General features: G+C 44.0%; 2 protein-coding genes across 3 annotated transcripts; both read right to left on the bottom strand.

Annotated features, from left to right (window-relative positions):
- Positions 1-2,323: 2,323 nt before the first annotated feature.
- On the bottom strand, positions 2,324-4,427 carry LOC123407495 (N-(5'-phosphoribosyl)anthranilate isomerase 1, chloroplastic-like). Of its 2 annotated transcripts, none has more exons than XM_045100635.1 (5): positions 4,216-4,427; positions 3,995-4,057; positions 3,470-3,819; positions 3,219-3,379; positions 2,324-2,748 (listed from the first exon to the last, which is right to left on the bottom strand). In XM_045100635.1, the coding sequence occupies exons 2-5, from the start codon at positions 4,050-4,052 to the stop codon at positions 2,523-2,525; spliced, it is 795 nt and encodes a 264-aa protein (XP_044956570.1). In that variant the 5' UTR covers positions 4,053-4,057; positions 4,216-4,427; the 3' UTR covers positions 2,324-2,522. The 2 variants fall into 2 exon arrangements, with proteins under 2 accessions (XP_044956570.1, XP_044956571.1); XM_045100636.1 differs by having other exon boundaries at positions 3,995-4,054.
- Positions 4,428-9,949: 5,522 nt separating this feature from the next.
- LOC123407639 (reticulon-like protein B1) lies at positions 9,950-13,389 on the bottom strand. The gene is made up of 5 exons (XM_045100820.1): positions 12,990-13,389; positions 10,912-11,092; positions 10,692-10,833; positions 10,531-10,600; positions 9,950-10,442 (listed from the first exon to the last, which is right to left on the bottom strand). Exons 1-5 carry the CDS (start codon positions 13,210-13,212, stop codon positions 10,276-10,278), a joined length of 783 nt encoding a protein of 260 aa, XP_044956755.1. The 5' UTR covers positions 13,213-13,389; the 3' UTR covers positions 9,950-10,275.
- Between the last annotated feature and the right edge of the window lie 496 nt (positions 13,390-13,885).

Genomic DNA, 13,885 nt, shown 5'->3' with positions numbered 1-13,885 from the left:
TTCATTTGGTCTCCGGAAAGATTTCGGGCATTACACGCAATGTACCAGGAGTGACGAATGGGTTCCGGATCTTCACCAGGAGGGGCCCACCCACCCGGGAGTGAGCCTGGTGGCCGAGGGGTGGCGCACCAGCCCTTAGTGGGCTGGTGAGGCCAGCCCAAGAGGGCCATGTCGGCTAGGAAGACAAAACCAATTAGGAAAAAAAAGAGGGAAGTGGGAAGGGAGAGGAGGACTCCTCCTTCCCCAAACCGAATTGGAGTTGGAGTCCTCCTCTCCACTTCGGCGGGCGCCTTAGGGGCTCCCTTGAGCCCCAAGGCTAGCCCCTCCCCTCCTCCTATATATACTAGAGGTTTTAGGGTTTTTGAGACATAACTTTGCCACGTGCAGCTCAAACCTACACCTCGTAGTTCTCCCTCTAGATCGGATTTCTGTGGAGCTCGGGCGGAGCCCTGCAGGAATAGATCATCACCATCACCGGTGCGCCGTCATGCTGTCGGAGAACTCATCTACTTCCCCGTCTCTCTTGCTGGATCAAGAAGGCGGAGATCGTCATCGAGTTGTACGTGTGCTGAACGCGGAGGTGCCATCCGTTCGGCGCTAGATCGGAACGGATCGTGGGACGGATCACGAGACGATTTGTGAGACGAATCATGAAGACGTACCACTACATCAACCGTGTTTCTTAACGCTTCCCGCTTAGCGATCTACAAGGGTATGTGGATCCGATCTCCCTCTCGTAGATGAACATCACCATGATAGGTCTTCGTGTGGGTAGGAAAATTTTTGTTTCCCATGCAACGTTCCCCAACAGAGTGGTCCTTCGCCGTCCGCTATGGCGGACGTCAAAGAAGAAGATTCCTATAGTGGAAGAACAAGGGAAAGTAGGTGATGGAATCAAAGGAGCGGGACAAAGGCAATGACGTGGTGCCGCCCTTAGAGGTGACGTCAGTCCAGAGCCCGTCCACGGACGACGATGTGCCGGAGAAGCCCACCCCCCTCCCCAACGGCAAGCGTCGGAACTACGATCACTACCATGAGGTGGGAGGGCCAACTAACTTCTGCAAGGTGATCATGCCCTCCCCCACCTCGAGGCCATACCTATGTCGCTGGACTTCATAAAGCATTTCTCGTCCGTGTCGCAAGAGTTCAAGCTAAAGACGATCGTTGGCTGCTCCTAGAGGGTTACTGTCCGGCTGTTGAACGGCAGGGTCACCCTCGATCAAGGTTGGCCACCATCGTTGTCTTCCATCAGATCAAGATAGCCTTCACGGCGACCTTCAAGATGCTGACTCCCGGCACGCTGAAGGTCACCGTCTTCAATGACGATGGCATTGAAGTGGTGAACAGGTGCAGGAGGCACGACGACGCCTTCGCCGTGAACGCCTAGGGTAGCCCCTCGTATGCTCGAGCTGCTTTAATTTAATGTCGAACTGCTTTACGTTTGAACTGATCTATTTAAGTGTGGGACAATATTTATAATTCCTTACTATTATGTTCCGTTATGTGTGTTCTTCCATGTGTTGTTGTGTGCTGATAATCTCATCACCGCGTCGAAGAGGTTATCAGACAACAGGCGCTGCATGTAACCAAACAACAAGCCTTGTGTTTGCGCGTACACAAGCGGGCAACCAAATAACATGCCTTTCGTGACACCCCATGGAGCCAAGAGTGTATGTAGGAAAACAAAATAAATGCAGATATTAGTTTTGTGCTTGTTTTATCACAACCAGACCTTGTTCACTAGGAATGCCTACCAAACACGCCCCTAATGCCCAAACTCTAGCATGCCCATCTTAACAACCAAAGAAAGATGGGAGATGCCCTCGGGTGATCATCGTGCCCTCTGCTGCCCACAAAGACTCTATCGTTACCCCTTCCCCTCAATGTTCCGTCCAGTCAGCCCCTCCGATCAATGGCGGTTTTGGGCCCCAAGCAGCCCAGGCGGCGCCCTGGGGCGTGAGGCTCATTTGCTTTGTTGACTGTAGCAATTTGCTACTGTCAACAAAGGTTGCCTGGGCCCTGGCCAAAGTTGTTAGAATCATGACTCAAGTCTTTGAATCTTATGATCTTACGATCCAAAATAGCTCCTCCAATTCTACGATTTTGCTCATAGAATCTAAGTTTCTACAATTTTGATAGTTAAGATTCTACGATTCACGATCCTAGCAATGGAGCTCCGATCTGATTCAGAATCGCGATTCTGACCCAGTTCGCCCTGGGCTTGGCCCATTCCTGGGTCCGCCACTGCCTCCGGTGATGCCTAGGATCTGGCAACAATGTTGCTGCAGTCAAGAAGAGCGCATGGCGACGAACAGGAGAAGACTTACATTTATACCATCTTACTATCTTATCAGGTAACAAAATTGGCAGAACTGGTCAAATGGTACAATTAGACAAACATAGTTGGAACTCAGCTCCAAAGTTGTTTATTTACTGCTATCATTCAGGACAACTTATTTGCAAATGTCTTCACAAGCTGAATCAAGAAGCCATAAGCCCGTGAGGTCTAAAAAAAGACCTCATCAGGAACTTAAGGATTGCACGCTTCTCATGAAGGACGATATTCTCTTCGGGTCCTTGCTTATACCGTCAGGAGAGCATATTCCACTGCTAACATCCACGCCATTTGGTTTTAAAGCCGAAGCGGCTTGACAAACATTGTCCGCATGAAGGCCTCCTGCTAACAGCCAGCCATTCTTGCTTTTCACCGACGGCATTTGGAAATTCTCCCAGTTGAATCCTTTGCCGCTGCAAGCAAATACGGAACGATTTAATCAGACCTATAGATTCCACATCAATATATGCTTCTAGTTCCATATTTACGTAGCAGTAACTATTTATTCCAAAAGTATGAAGGAAAAAATATTTTTTGAGAGCATGTCGAGGAAGCATACACATGAGTGTGCATCCAACACACACATTAGTACTTTTTGCAGAGGCAAGGACCCTACTTGTCACGGGTCACACGCTTTGCCATTGAACACACAAACAGTGTGCACCCTGTTTAAAGATAGCACACTGTCTATCCTATAAACCAAATCCCCGCTACTCGGGCTACTAAAACACAAGGAAAATCATGGTAAAAGAAAATATTGCTATTCTTTGGTGAGTAACTGGTATGCTAGATCAGAGCTTAAATAGTCTCCGTTGTTAACTAGTACAACAACAAGTATCAAGATATTAGAGAGTACAACAATCCAATGAACAACATTATGTACCTTCCACCCTCTGCACTGTCCACCAAAAACCAGTCGATGTCATATTCTTCACTGGGAGGAGAATTGATAAGTTTTCCGTCCGCGTTAGCATTAAGAACATACACAACCCGGTTGTTCTTGGCAAGAGCAGGAACTAGTGCTCGAGAACTATCTCCATGAAGCTGTGTAAAAGCAACTGATCGGTAAAGACTAGCACAATAAGCCACTATCGTTCTACCAAGTAGTGGAGAGTAGCAGCAGGGAAAATGTACCTGAATAAGTTCAAGGTTGCATGAATCAGACACTCTTAAGATGGTCTCTTCGTCATCATCGACAAACACACCAACAGCTTCAGCCCCATAAGACTTTGCTACTCTGGATATTTCCTTCGCTTCTGCCAGTTGAACAGATCGTTTGGACTTAGGCCAAAGAATCATCCCGATAAGCTTAGCTCCAGCCTTTGCGGCGAATTCTGCATCTCTGGCAGATGTGATGCCACACATTTTGACTATGGGCTCGTTTCTCTCTGCACCCTCGGCACTAGATGTCAAAGAAATGGAAGCACCAGCTCGTTTGCTGGACGAATGTTGCACTTTAACCAGTGGCAACCTTGGACGACGGCCTAAACAATAAAATTGATGTGAGAATTGAACGCGGGCGATGATCCTAGTGGCGCTGCTGGCGGTTCCAATTTCTAGTTCTACAACCAATAAGTGCTAAACTTGCAGTGGATCAGTCATCCGAAAGCACCCAACAAAGCAGGATGAATGAAGATAGAATGGCCAGAAAAGGCTCACATTTGTTTGTAGGTGTAGCGACCTGCAGCGGCTGCTTGGTTGAGAAGGCCGTCGCCATCGCTGCTGCGCAGCACAATCAAAGGAACAAGAAGGTTATAAATCAGACATACGCCGTACAGCAGCGGGTAGAGCGCCGCCGCAGAAGCATTCTAACGAACAGGTGGCGTGCACCCTGGAGGGCCCGAAGTTTCGGACAGAAACAAGGGGACGAACGAACGAACCTGGGGAGGGACAGGGGCCGCGGGCGAACAGGAGAGCGCGAGCACCTGGTTGGGCAAGCTGCAATGGCGGTGCGAGCGGCACTGGTCTGCGGTCTCTCCACGGCGTGGACGGGCGACGGGGCGGGGAAAAGAGGATGAGGAAGGAAGGAACAGAGCCGCCCCGTCCAGTCGCCGCCGCCTCTGTCTAGAGAGCCTCGCCCACCTACCGCTCACTTGGTTGAAAACTTGAAATTGTTCAACGATCGAAAATACACTTGAGTACTTCCTCCGTTCTTAAATATAATTTTTTTATGAATTTCATTATAAACTACTCCCTCTGTTTTTAAATATAAGACCTTACAAAAATTTCAATATCAACTACATGCAGATGTATAGATATGTCTTTTAGAATGTATAATCATTCATTTTGTTTTGTATATAATTTATATAGGAATCTCTAAAATGTCTTGTATTTAGACGAGTAGTACATACGATTGTACTCCCTCCGTTTCTACATATAAGGCTTTGTTTCGTACTAGTGTATTTTAGAAAATTTATGGGGATTATCCCGGTCAAACCCCTCAATCCCCACATATCCCATAACACCATTTGGTTCTAGTGTATTTGACATATTTCATCCCCATATTTCCTCTCAAATCCCCAAATTATAGTGCATTTTTCTCAATACCCAATACACTACCTCTACCTAGTGTATTGGGGATAAATGAGAATTTAAAGGGATTGGGTGAAGGTTGGGGTTTCACCCAATCCCTTGGGGGATTATCCCCACCAATCTCCTCCAAAACACTAGTACCAAACAAGGCCTAAGTATTCTTTAAATATTTTACTAAAGGACTACGGCCCAGTTCTTTTGACCTGATTATGAAGATTTTGGGTCTCGAAAAGCGAAAGTTGAAAAGAATTTATTTTGATTGTGTAGAATCGTCAGAACCACACCACAATTGCCAATGTGATTGAAAAGCGGGGTGGCCGGCCGATTTTGACGATTCTGGCCATCCCATAAAAGAAAACATTTGGGTTTTAGACAATACCCCTATTTCAACACAAAATTACGGGCAAAATGCCCTTCCACACAGCTCGACCGATCTCCACAGCGAGACCACTTTCCTTGCCCTCGCTCAATTCCCCCCCCCCACCCCCACCCCATTCTTCTGTCCCCGTCCAGTGGTCGTGCCAGAAGACCTCGTCACTAAAATTGGGCAAAGTTAATTAGAGTAGCCACTTTGAGATTGTAAATGCCATGTGCCATTCATCAGAAAGGGTCTCATGTGTTGGCCTATGAGACCGGGTCTCATAGGCCAATACATGACACCCTCCTTGATGAATGACACGTGGCACTCACAATCTTAAAGCGGCTACTCCCACTTCATCTACTATTAATTTCCAATCCTGACTACTATTCCTGGTTGCAATTTCTACATATGCTTGAACATGTACGTACACAACGATCCAGGGTTTGGTTGTTCGCGCTCTCGTACGTTCATGACGGCCAAGCTAACCTCTTCGCCGGCAGCCGCTCCGAACAACTCTTTGATGACTTGTCCGAATGATCTCGTTACCAGCATCCGCACGAGATGACCCAACGTCATACGACTTCTTTTCAGTGGTCGTGTCAGAAGACCTCGTCACTGAAATTGGGCAAAGTTAATTAGAGTAGCCACTTTGAGATTGTGAATGCCATGTGTCATTCATCAGAAAGGGTCTCACGTGTTGGCCTATGAGACCTGGTCTCATAGAATTTATTTCTGTTCCTCCACCCGCCGCCCCTCCTCCCTCGACGAACGGCGGCCAGGCCGGAGCCGACGAGCGCTGCCCCGACGCGCTCATCCGGCCATGCTCCGCGCCGCCTCCTCCGACGCTCATTCTGGCACGCTCCAAAGTCATCCGGCCATGCTCCGCGCCTCCTCCTCCGACCCTCATTCCGGCACGCTCCAAAGTCATCCGCCTCTTCCGCCTCGCCGGCTCCAACGGCCGTTCCTCTGCCTCCTTCGTCCGCCTCCTCCGTCCGTCGGCTCCGACCGCCATCCCCGCCTCCTCTGCCTCGCCGGCTCCGATGAGCCCATCCAGTCGGTTGCTGCTCCGCTGCGTAGGTGAGCCAGAGCTGTCTGTACATGGAACCGGATGATGTTAGTATATTTGTTAGATTATTGGCTTGTTAGTATATTTGTTAGATTATTGGCTTGTTAGTATATTTGTTATATTATTGGTTGCCAAGGTGAGCCAGAGTTTTTATCTATACATGGATGGTGTTCTTCTCTGTACATGGATGGTATTAGATTATTGGCTGATGAATGGATGCTGTTAGTATATTTGTTAGATTATTCTCTATACATGGAACCAGAGTTCTTCTTTGTACTGTGTAGGAAGATTATTTGCTATGGGCTAATGAATGGACATTGTAGATGGATAAAGAAAAGAAAAGCAAGGCACCTAAAGCAAACTGGGACAGTGCGGCGCATAGTATTTACATGGATGCGTGTGTAGAAGAGGTGTGAGCTAGTAACCGTGGTGGCACCATTTTGACCGACTTAGAAAAGGCCAATCTGCTTAAAAAGTTCAATGAACCCTCCGGTAGAAATTAATCTGAGACCAAAATCTGAGAAAAGAACCCGGCGACTGATTCTGGCTGATTCTAGAGAAAGCGGATTCTGGGGAAGTTTGCCAAAAGCTGATTGTGGAGAATCAAAAGTTAAAAAGAATTGGGCCTACACACGGAAGCAAAATGAGTGAATCTACATTTTAATGTACTAGCAAAAGGACCCGTGCGTTGCAACGGGAGAAAAATAATTATAATCTCCAATGATGCTGATCATATTATGTCTTTAAAATTTTAGGACATTTCTTGAAATGCATGAACATTTTTTGAATAAGCAAACATTTTTTTCAATTGCACTCAAAAAATAACACACAAACTTTTTTTCAAAATCATGGACTTTTATTGTTTTCACCAACATTGTTTTCAAAATTATGAATATTTTTCTGAATATGCGAATATTTTTACAAAAATACTGAGATTTTTTGAATTCACAAACATTTTATATTTTCTTCAAACTTTTATTTCAAAATTGCCAGTTTTATAAATTGCAAAAGTTTTTCAAAGTTCTAAATTATTTAAACTAAAAAATGAAACAGAAAAATGAAAATAAAAAATGAGACTAAAAACAGAGGCACGAACTGTTTTTAAGATTTTTACACGGACTTTTGTTTAAAATCGTTGACTTTTTTATTTTATGGACATTTTCTCAAAGTTTTGACATTTTTTTATATGCAAACATTTTTCAAAACTCCTGAGTAGTTTTTGAATTCTCAAAAAAAAATATTTTTTTGAATATTTTATTTCGAAATTCTCAGTTTCTTAAAATTGAGAAAAGTTGTTTGAAGTTCTAAATTATTTAAATTAGAAAAACAAAATGGAACTGAAAAGAAAAATAAAAAAACTAAACTAAAAAAGTAGGCGCGCACGCATGGGCCGGCCCAAACAGGTGTGTTGCATCTTTTTTCAACGCCCAGAGCGTAATATAGGAGGTGCCTACATGGGCCGGCCCAGTCTGGAGATTTTCCTTTTTTGAAACGTTTTTATGACTTATAGGTGGCATTAGTGGGTAATTTTAGTCAACTTTAAGGGCAATTTGAATGACGTACGGAAGAAGCACTATTTGCTTTATTAGTAGGTAAGATATCTATGTACATCCATATGTAGTCACCTAGTGGAACCTCTAAAAAGACTTATATTCAAAAACGGAGGTACTTCCTCCGTCCAAAAAATTTGTCATAAGAATGGATGTATCTAGATGTATTTTAGTTCTAGATACATCCATTTTTTATCTGTTGGTACGACAAGTAATTCCAGATGAAAGGAGTAGTATATAAACATACTTTAAAGTGTGAATTTACTCATTTTGTTTCATATGTAGTCTGTAGTGAAATCTATAGAAAGACTTATATTTAGAAATGAAAAGAATAGTATATAATCTACTAAATCAACTTGTCTTTGTTCCAAAAACATGTACAACATATCTTATCTTCACAGGCCCACGCGAGTAATTTCTCTCTGTCGGGCTCGGGCGAATAAAACCTAGTCGTTGCCAGGAGTACTCCTTTGTCACCTTTCTTCGATGGCTCCCCTCTGTCGACGACCTCGATCATCGGTGATGAGATGGTCGCCGGATCTACACATATAAATCATTCATCGTCTCGGCTTCGGTCCTAGTAGCTTATGTTTTCCGGGTCATCCATCGTTTGACTTTGACAGTGGCGACGGCGGTGCTAAATAAAGAATTTTCAGATCTTCATCAAGGCGATCCATCCTACGATTGGGGATGGATTTGAAAATCAGAGTGTTGAAGCGAGGATGACGTGGTGACAGTGGCATCCTGGTGTTGGACCTGTGTCCTTGGGCTTCGTAGTTGCAACCACGTTTGCTCCAACGGCGGCACAAAGCCTAGGAAGTAGTCCACGAGCACGTGCAGATTATGATTGACGAACACCTGCAAGATGGTGGATTGTATACTGGGTTTGTGGTTTGTAGATGGCATGTATGGTTTTCTCCTTCGATGTTTTAGTCGCGCGGGAAGCAAGATCCGAAGTCCGATGCCGTGTTCGAACGTCGCCCTGCTCTATTTTGTTAAACAATAATGATTTCATCTTTGATAAGCCACCTTGGATGTATGCAAAGCTGCATATCAGTGATAGACCCGTGTCAAGCTCGGATGAGTAGGTGAACCGTCATTTTTTTTCTTTGATGGTTATTGTGGTGGTAGAGGTTTGAGTCTTAATTTTATTTTTCCTTCTTGACTGATGTTTTTTTTGTGCAAAGACTGGCATTCTGTTATTTTTAAAATTTTATCATGTGTACATGACTTATACTATAATCTTTATGATATAAATAAGACAATATACTATAAAAAAAAATTTGTCTTCACGAACAGATACATTTTTTTGAATATATTTTTCTTCTTAACTGGTGTTTCTTTGTGCAAAGGTTAGAGCTCTAAAAGAATTTTGTCTTCACAAACACGTATATTTTTTTAATATATTTTTTTCTTAACTGATGTTTTCTGTGCAAAGGTTAGAGTTCTGTTATTTTTTAATTTTACTATGTATACATGACTTATACTATGATTCTTATGTTATACTAAAACAAACGGTATTACCATAAGAAAAAGAATTTTGTCTTCACAGACACGTACATTCTTTTTATGGGGAAAACACGTACAGTTATCCTGTGTGGGCTAGCGTATTCCTAGCCATCACTATTAGCGACTAATAACACACATGCATACAAACAACGCATAGCTATTTGTAAGTTGCCTAAAAAATGAGTTTAAACTATTTTGGGCGAAGCGGCGTAGCTATTTGTTTCAGAAGAAAATCATAGTTATTTGTAAGTTGCCTAAAATCTAATTTGTGTTAATCGGGGCTGAAGCGAGAAGAAAGCACATCACCATTTGATTATAAGTCTGTTCACAAAGTCTATTTACCCAAAAATGATCAGACGACTTCGTATAGTCCGTGCTAAAATCAAACAAACAGCATCGACGTCTATCTGCTCGTGTTCTATCTTCTCATTCTTTTTTCAACATCACCCACATTCTTAAGAAACATCACCAAGAAACCTGTTGCCTTTCTGTTCATGCTCGTTTCACCCAGTTTGCACAAACAATTAAACATCACAGCAAGGTAGTGAACAGATAGTACGAATAAGTAGTAATGGCTGGCAGCATTCAGCAGGTTATTTTCTTTCAAGAACATCCATTCAGCAGGATTTTCATTACGAACAGAACATCCACACGAAACACATCTGCCGAGCATACACACAAGTGACAGGGCAAGTATCTACAAGCAACTGCGGCAGTAGAAAGGTAGCAGTTCCAAGTTTTCAGAGTTGCATATACAAATAGCTAATACATGCGGAGCACAAGGTAACACCGAGTAGGTTGAGTAACTGTCTGGTGGCATTACCCATATGGATCGGGGAACCGAACTGTCTAGTGGCACTACGCACATGGATCACGGAACCACAAACACCGAGCAGCATGCACGCACGAGACAGCCAGCATTCTAGGTCTTCTTGGTTTTCGCCGGTCCTCGCGGTATCTTGCTCAAAACCTTCTGGTCCAGCACCTCGTAGTGCTTGCACGCCTCGGTATGAGCCTTTCCGGCGAAGTGATCCACCTTGTCCTGGTACTTATCGTACAAGATCGGCACCGTGTGGATCATCAGGACAGCTGTTTGTGATCTCAAGTATGTCAGCTCAATAGCTTATAACATGCAGGGCATCTAACGACAGTGTTGTACAAGCACAAAATGCATTACCGATGTATATCAAGGTGAGGAAATCACAGCAGCTTCCGACTTCTGACAGAACCCAGAGACCAGCAATCACCTGGAAAATGCAAGAGTACTGTTAGATAATCCTCAAGCAAAAAGCTGAACACTTGAAAACAATTACGTATATTTCGATGGCATAACCGTACACCAAGGAATTTCTTCAGATCATGCCCCATTGCGATCTCCCGGAACAAGTGAAGTGATCTGTTGACGTCGTTGCGTAATGCCCGTGATACATTCACAGCGAGGTCTTCAGGTATCTCAACTACAGGAATATCCGGTGGGCTCCTGGTAAAGCAACACTCGATGAAACTCAGAAACAGTGCCGACCAGACCATTTGGAAGATCACAATATATATCACTTACTTCTTGATGAAGGTCATAGCTTTGGACCACACGAACAAGATGGCCAGGACACCAATCATCACATGGGATAACAGAGTTAAGAGATGGTAATCAAGCACTTCAAATAAAACCCATATGACAGTTGTGCCACCGATCACCACAGCAGTTGTTTTCTTGTCCTTCCATAACAGTACATCAGCAGCTGCACAGAAGTGTACCAAAACAAACAGAACCAATTAGAATTTTCATAGTGGAGCTATGACTTCATAATTTTGTCATGATGTCATGTCCTTGTCATCAAGGGAGCTAGTTGCTATAGTAGAAGAAAAATACTTCACCATTCTCAGCAAAGAGCATAGCATTATTCTTGAGAACAACAACAAAACCTCTGAAGACCTATAAGAAGTTAATTTTAGGAGTTTATGGGTCGCCCAATATATCAATTTGTGATCACCAAAAGGCAGAGTAATAAGAAAATATCATGGATCACATGTAATTAGAAGTGTCTATGTGCATAGGCCCCAAGTTGATTAGAAGGAAGCAGTTGGGGTAAACTGGTCATGGGACCACCAAGCCCAAAAAATGGACGGACCAACAACAGCCCGTGCTGGAACCCTGTATGGGCTACACTTCTGTTAGAACAAAATTGTGCCTTCGTGTATATCTTGTGCATCTCTTCTGCAATCCTGAGGGGTTGAAACTAACGCCCTGGTGCCCAATCCAGACCTTTCCTATATTTCCAGACAAAATGAGCCTTTACCCCTCCAACAACAAAGAAACTAGCATCATCAGAGATAAGAGGATGCCTCCCCAAGGATCAGCTATACTTCTGCTACTGTCAAAGGTATACTTTAAGGATCGCTCTGTACAACATATCACATAATATCACTTAGATCAAGTTGCAAACTGTATTTTGTCTGTCAGAGGTATACTTTAAGGTTCTAAGTAGAAGATAATAGTTGACACTTCAACAAAGTGGACTAAGTAGGTTCACAAGTTAATATCTCCTTTTTTTGAAAGATGTTTAACAAGTCCATGTTTTTTTCTTTTCTGATGGATGGTTGACAAGTCCATGTGGGTTTTTGTGAAGTAGATTCACGAGCACCAAGTTCAAGCACGGATTCCTGGTTACAATATAGTTGATGTTGCCACTTGCAAAAAGTCACCAACAAGAATCATTACAATTCTTCCACGGCATCATATCAGGATGATGTTTCCAACAGGTAGGCTCGTCTTCCTAAACTACTTTAGTGGTCTAAACGTTCTTGTTCTTATATTTCTTTGCGGAGGGAGTACCAAGGAAGCACGTAGTTAATTTTGTGGGGAAACGAACTTCGGATTTCTCCATTTCAATTTGACCGATTTCATCATATGTTGCTTACTAGTGGAGACTTCCTTTGAATCCTTCACATGAATTAAAAGGCCTCAGAACAGTATCCCACAAAGATAAAACGAGAACAGATGGTCTGGGTCAACAGCTCATGGACTTGACGGTTTCCTCAGCCTAGAAGGTAACAAGACTTTGTTCAGCCTACAAGAGTAGAAACTAACAAGCAAACCTTGCCTGACAGTATGCCCCGTCTATATCTTGGAAGTGAGGCAACAGCGTGGATCATCTGCAGCAGGCCAAGGAACTCTAAAGCCTAGGTGGGTGCTTTCTCGGGGTACAAGAAGTCTTCTTATCTTGTAAGTATTTCAGAATAGCAACCAAAAAAGTCAGAAAATTATAGGTGGGTGCTTTCTTGGGGTGAAAGAAGTCTTCTTATCTTTTTAGTAGAGGGAGCAAACGTTTTTATTAGCACTTGAATTTTCATCCAGATAATCGAAGATCTGAACCGATGTTGTTAGAATACGCGTGGAGGACTGAAGAAATCGAAAGTAAGTGCTTTTATCTGGCTATAACTACTATAGCTAAACACCTAAACCCTTCCTAACTGAACCACCACACGCACACACAAAAGGAAATCACCCACCTGTGGTGCGAAGTAATACTTGAAAAATCAAACAAATCCAGTACTCACCAGTCACCACCACAAATTACGGAAAATAAATACGGAGTAGTGCTAAATGGAAAAGGGAAGGGAACGGAGAGCTCGTACTTTTACCGCCACCAAGCACCTTGTGCACGGAGGTGTCCTCGCCGAGCAGCCTGAACCCACGGGACCTGACCGTGGTGTCCGGCGCAGACGCGGGCGGGGCCGCCTTCTCCGGCGAGGCGTCGGCGCTGGCCGGCGGCTCCGCGGACAGCGGCGGGGCGCCCTCGGCCGGCGCTGCCGGGGTCGGCGGGGGCGCGGCGACGGTCTCCTCGGCTGGATCGGCCATGGACGGAGCAAACGGAGCTACAGGAAAGGTAAGCACGGGTTCCCCTCTGGTTCTCTGCTCTCGTAAAGCGCGCAGTGTGTGTGGTGGAAGTGTGCGCCTTGCCTGCCTTTTTCTCTCCGGCGAAGGAGAGGTGGATGGATGGATGGAGATCTCTAGAATATGGAGCGAGTGGGACGGCCGTTAGGGGCCGTCACGGCGCGCTGGGCCTTTTTCGGTGGTGGAGCAGGTGGTACGTGCACCCGGGAAAGGGCTGCTTTTCTTCGCAATTTTTATGCACCGTCCAAAAATGCACGCCGTTAGGTTTTTTTTTATATGTATTCTAGTAATTTAAAAGCATAGGAATAAGAACACACGTAATTATCGTAGGATTCTATGGATTTTCGAAACACGAAATCCTGCAATATGTGCCTTTTGTGGTGAAATAAACATGTTTTTTTTTTAGAAAATGAGAAGAGGGGGTAGAGAGATGGAGTAAAAAAATGATTGTATTTTTCAAAGGAAACATAAAATAATATTTGTATTTGAATTTAGATTTATATGGAATAAAATATAGGTAATGTACTCCATGGATATTCATTAGCCTCGGTCTTGTGATCCAAAGGGTTTTCATAAGAAAAGAATTATATGAGTTATCGTTTGAGAAGAAGAGACTACACCGGCAGCACATTTAAAA

Source organism: Hordeum vulgare, chromosome 7H (genome assembly GCF_904849725.1).
Source record: "Hordeum vulgare subsp. vulgare chromosome 7H, MorexV3_pseudomolecules_assembly, whole genome shotgun sequence".
Taxonomy (NCBI): Eukaryota; Viridiplantae; Streptophyta; class Magnoliopsida; order Poales; family Poaceae; genus Hordeum; species Hordeum vulgare.
The sequence above is the reverse complement of the archived record's forward strand: the minus strand, read 5'-3'. Positions and strand labels throughout refer to the sequence as shown.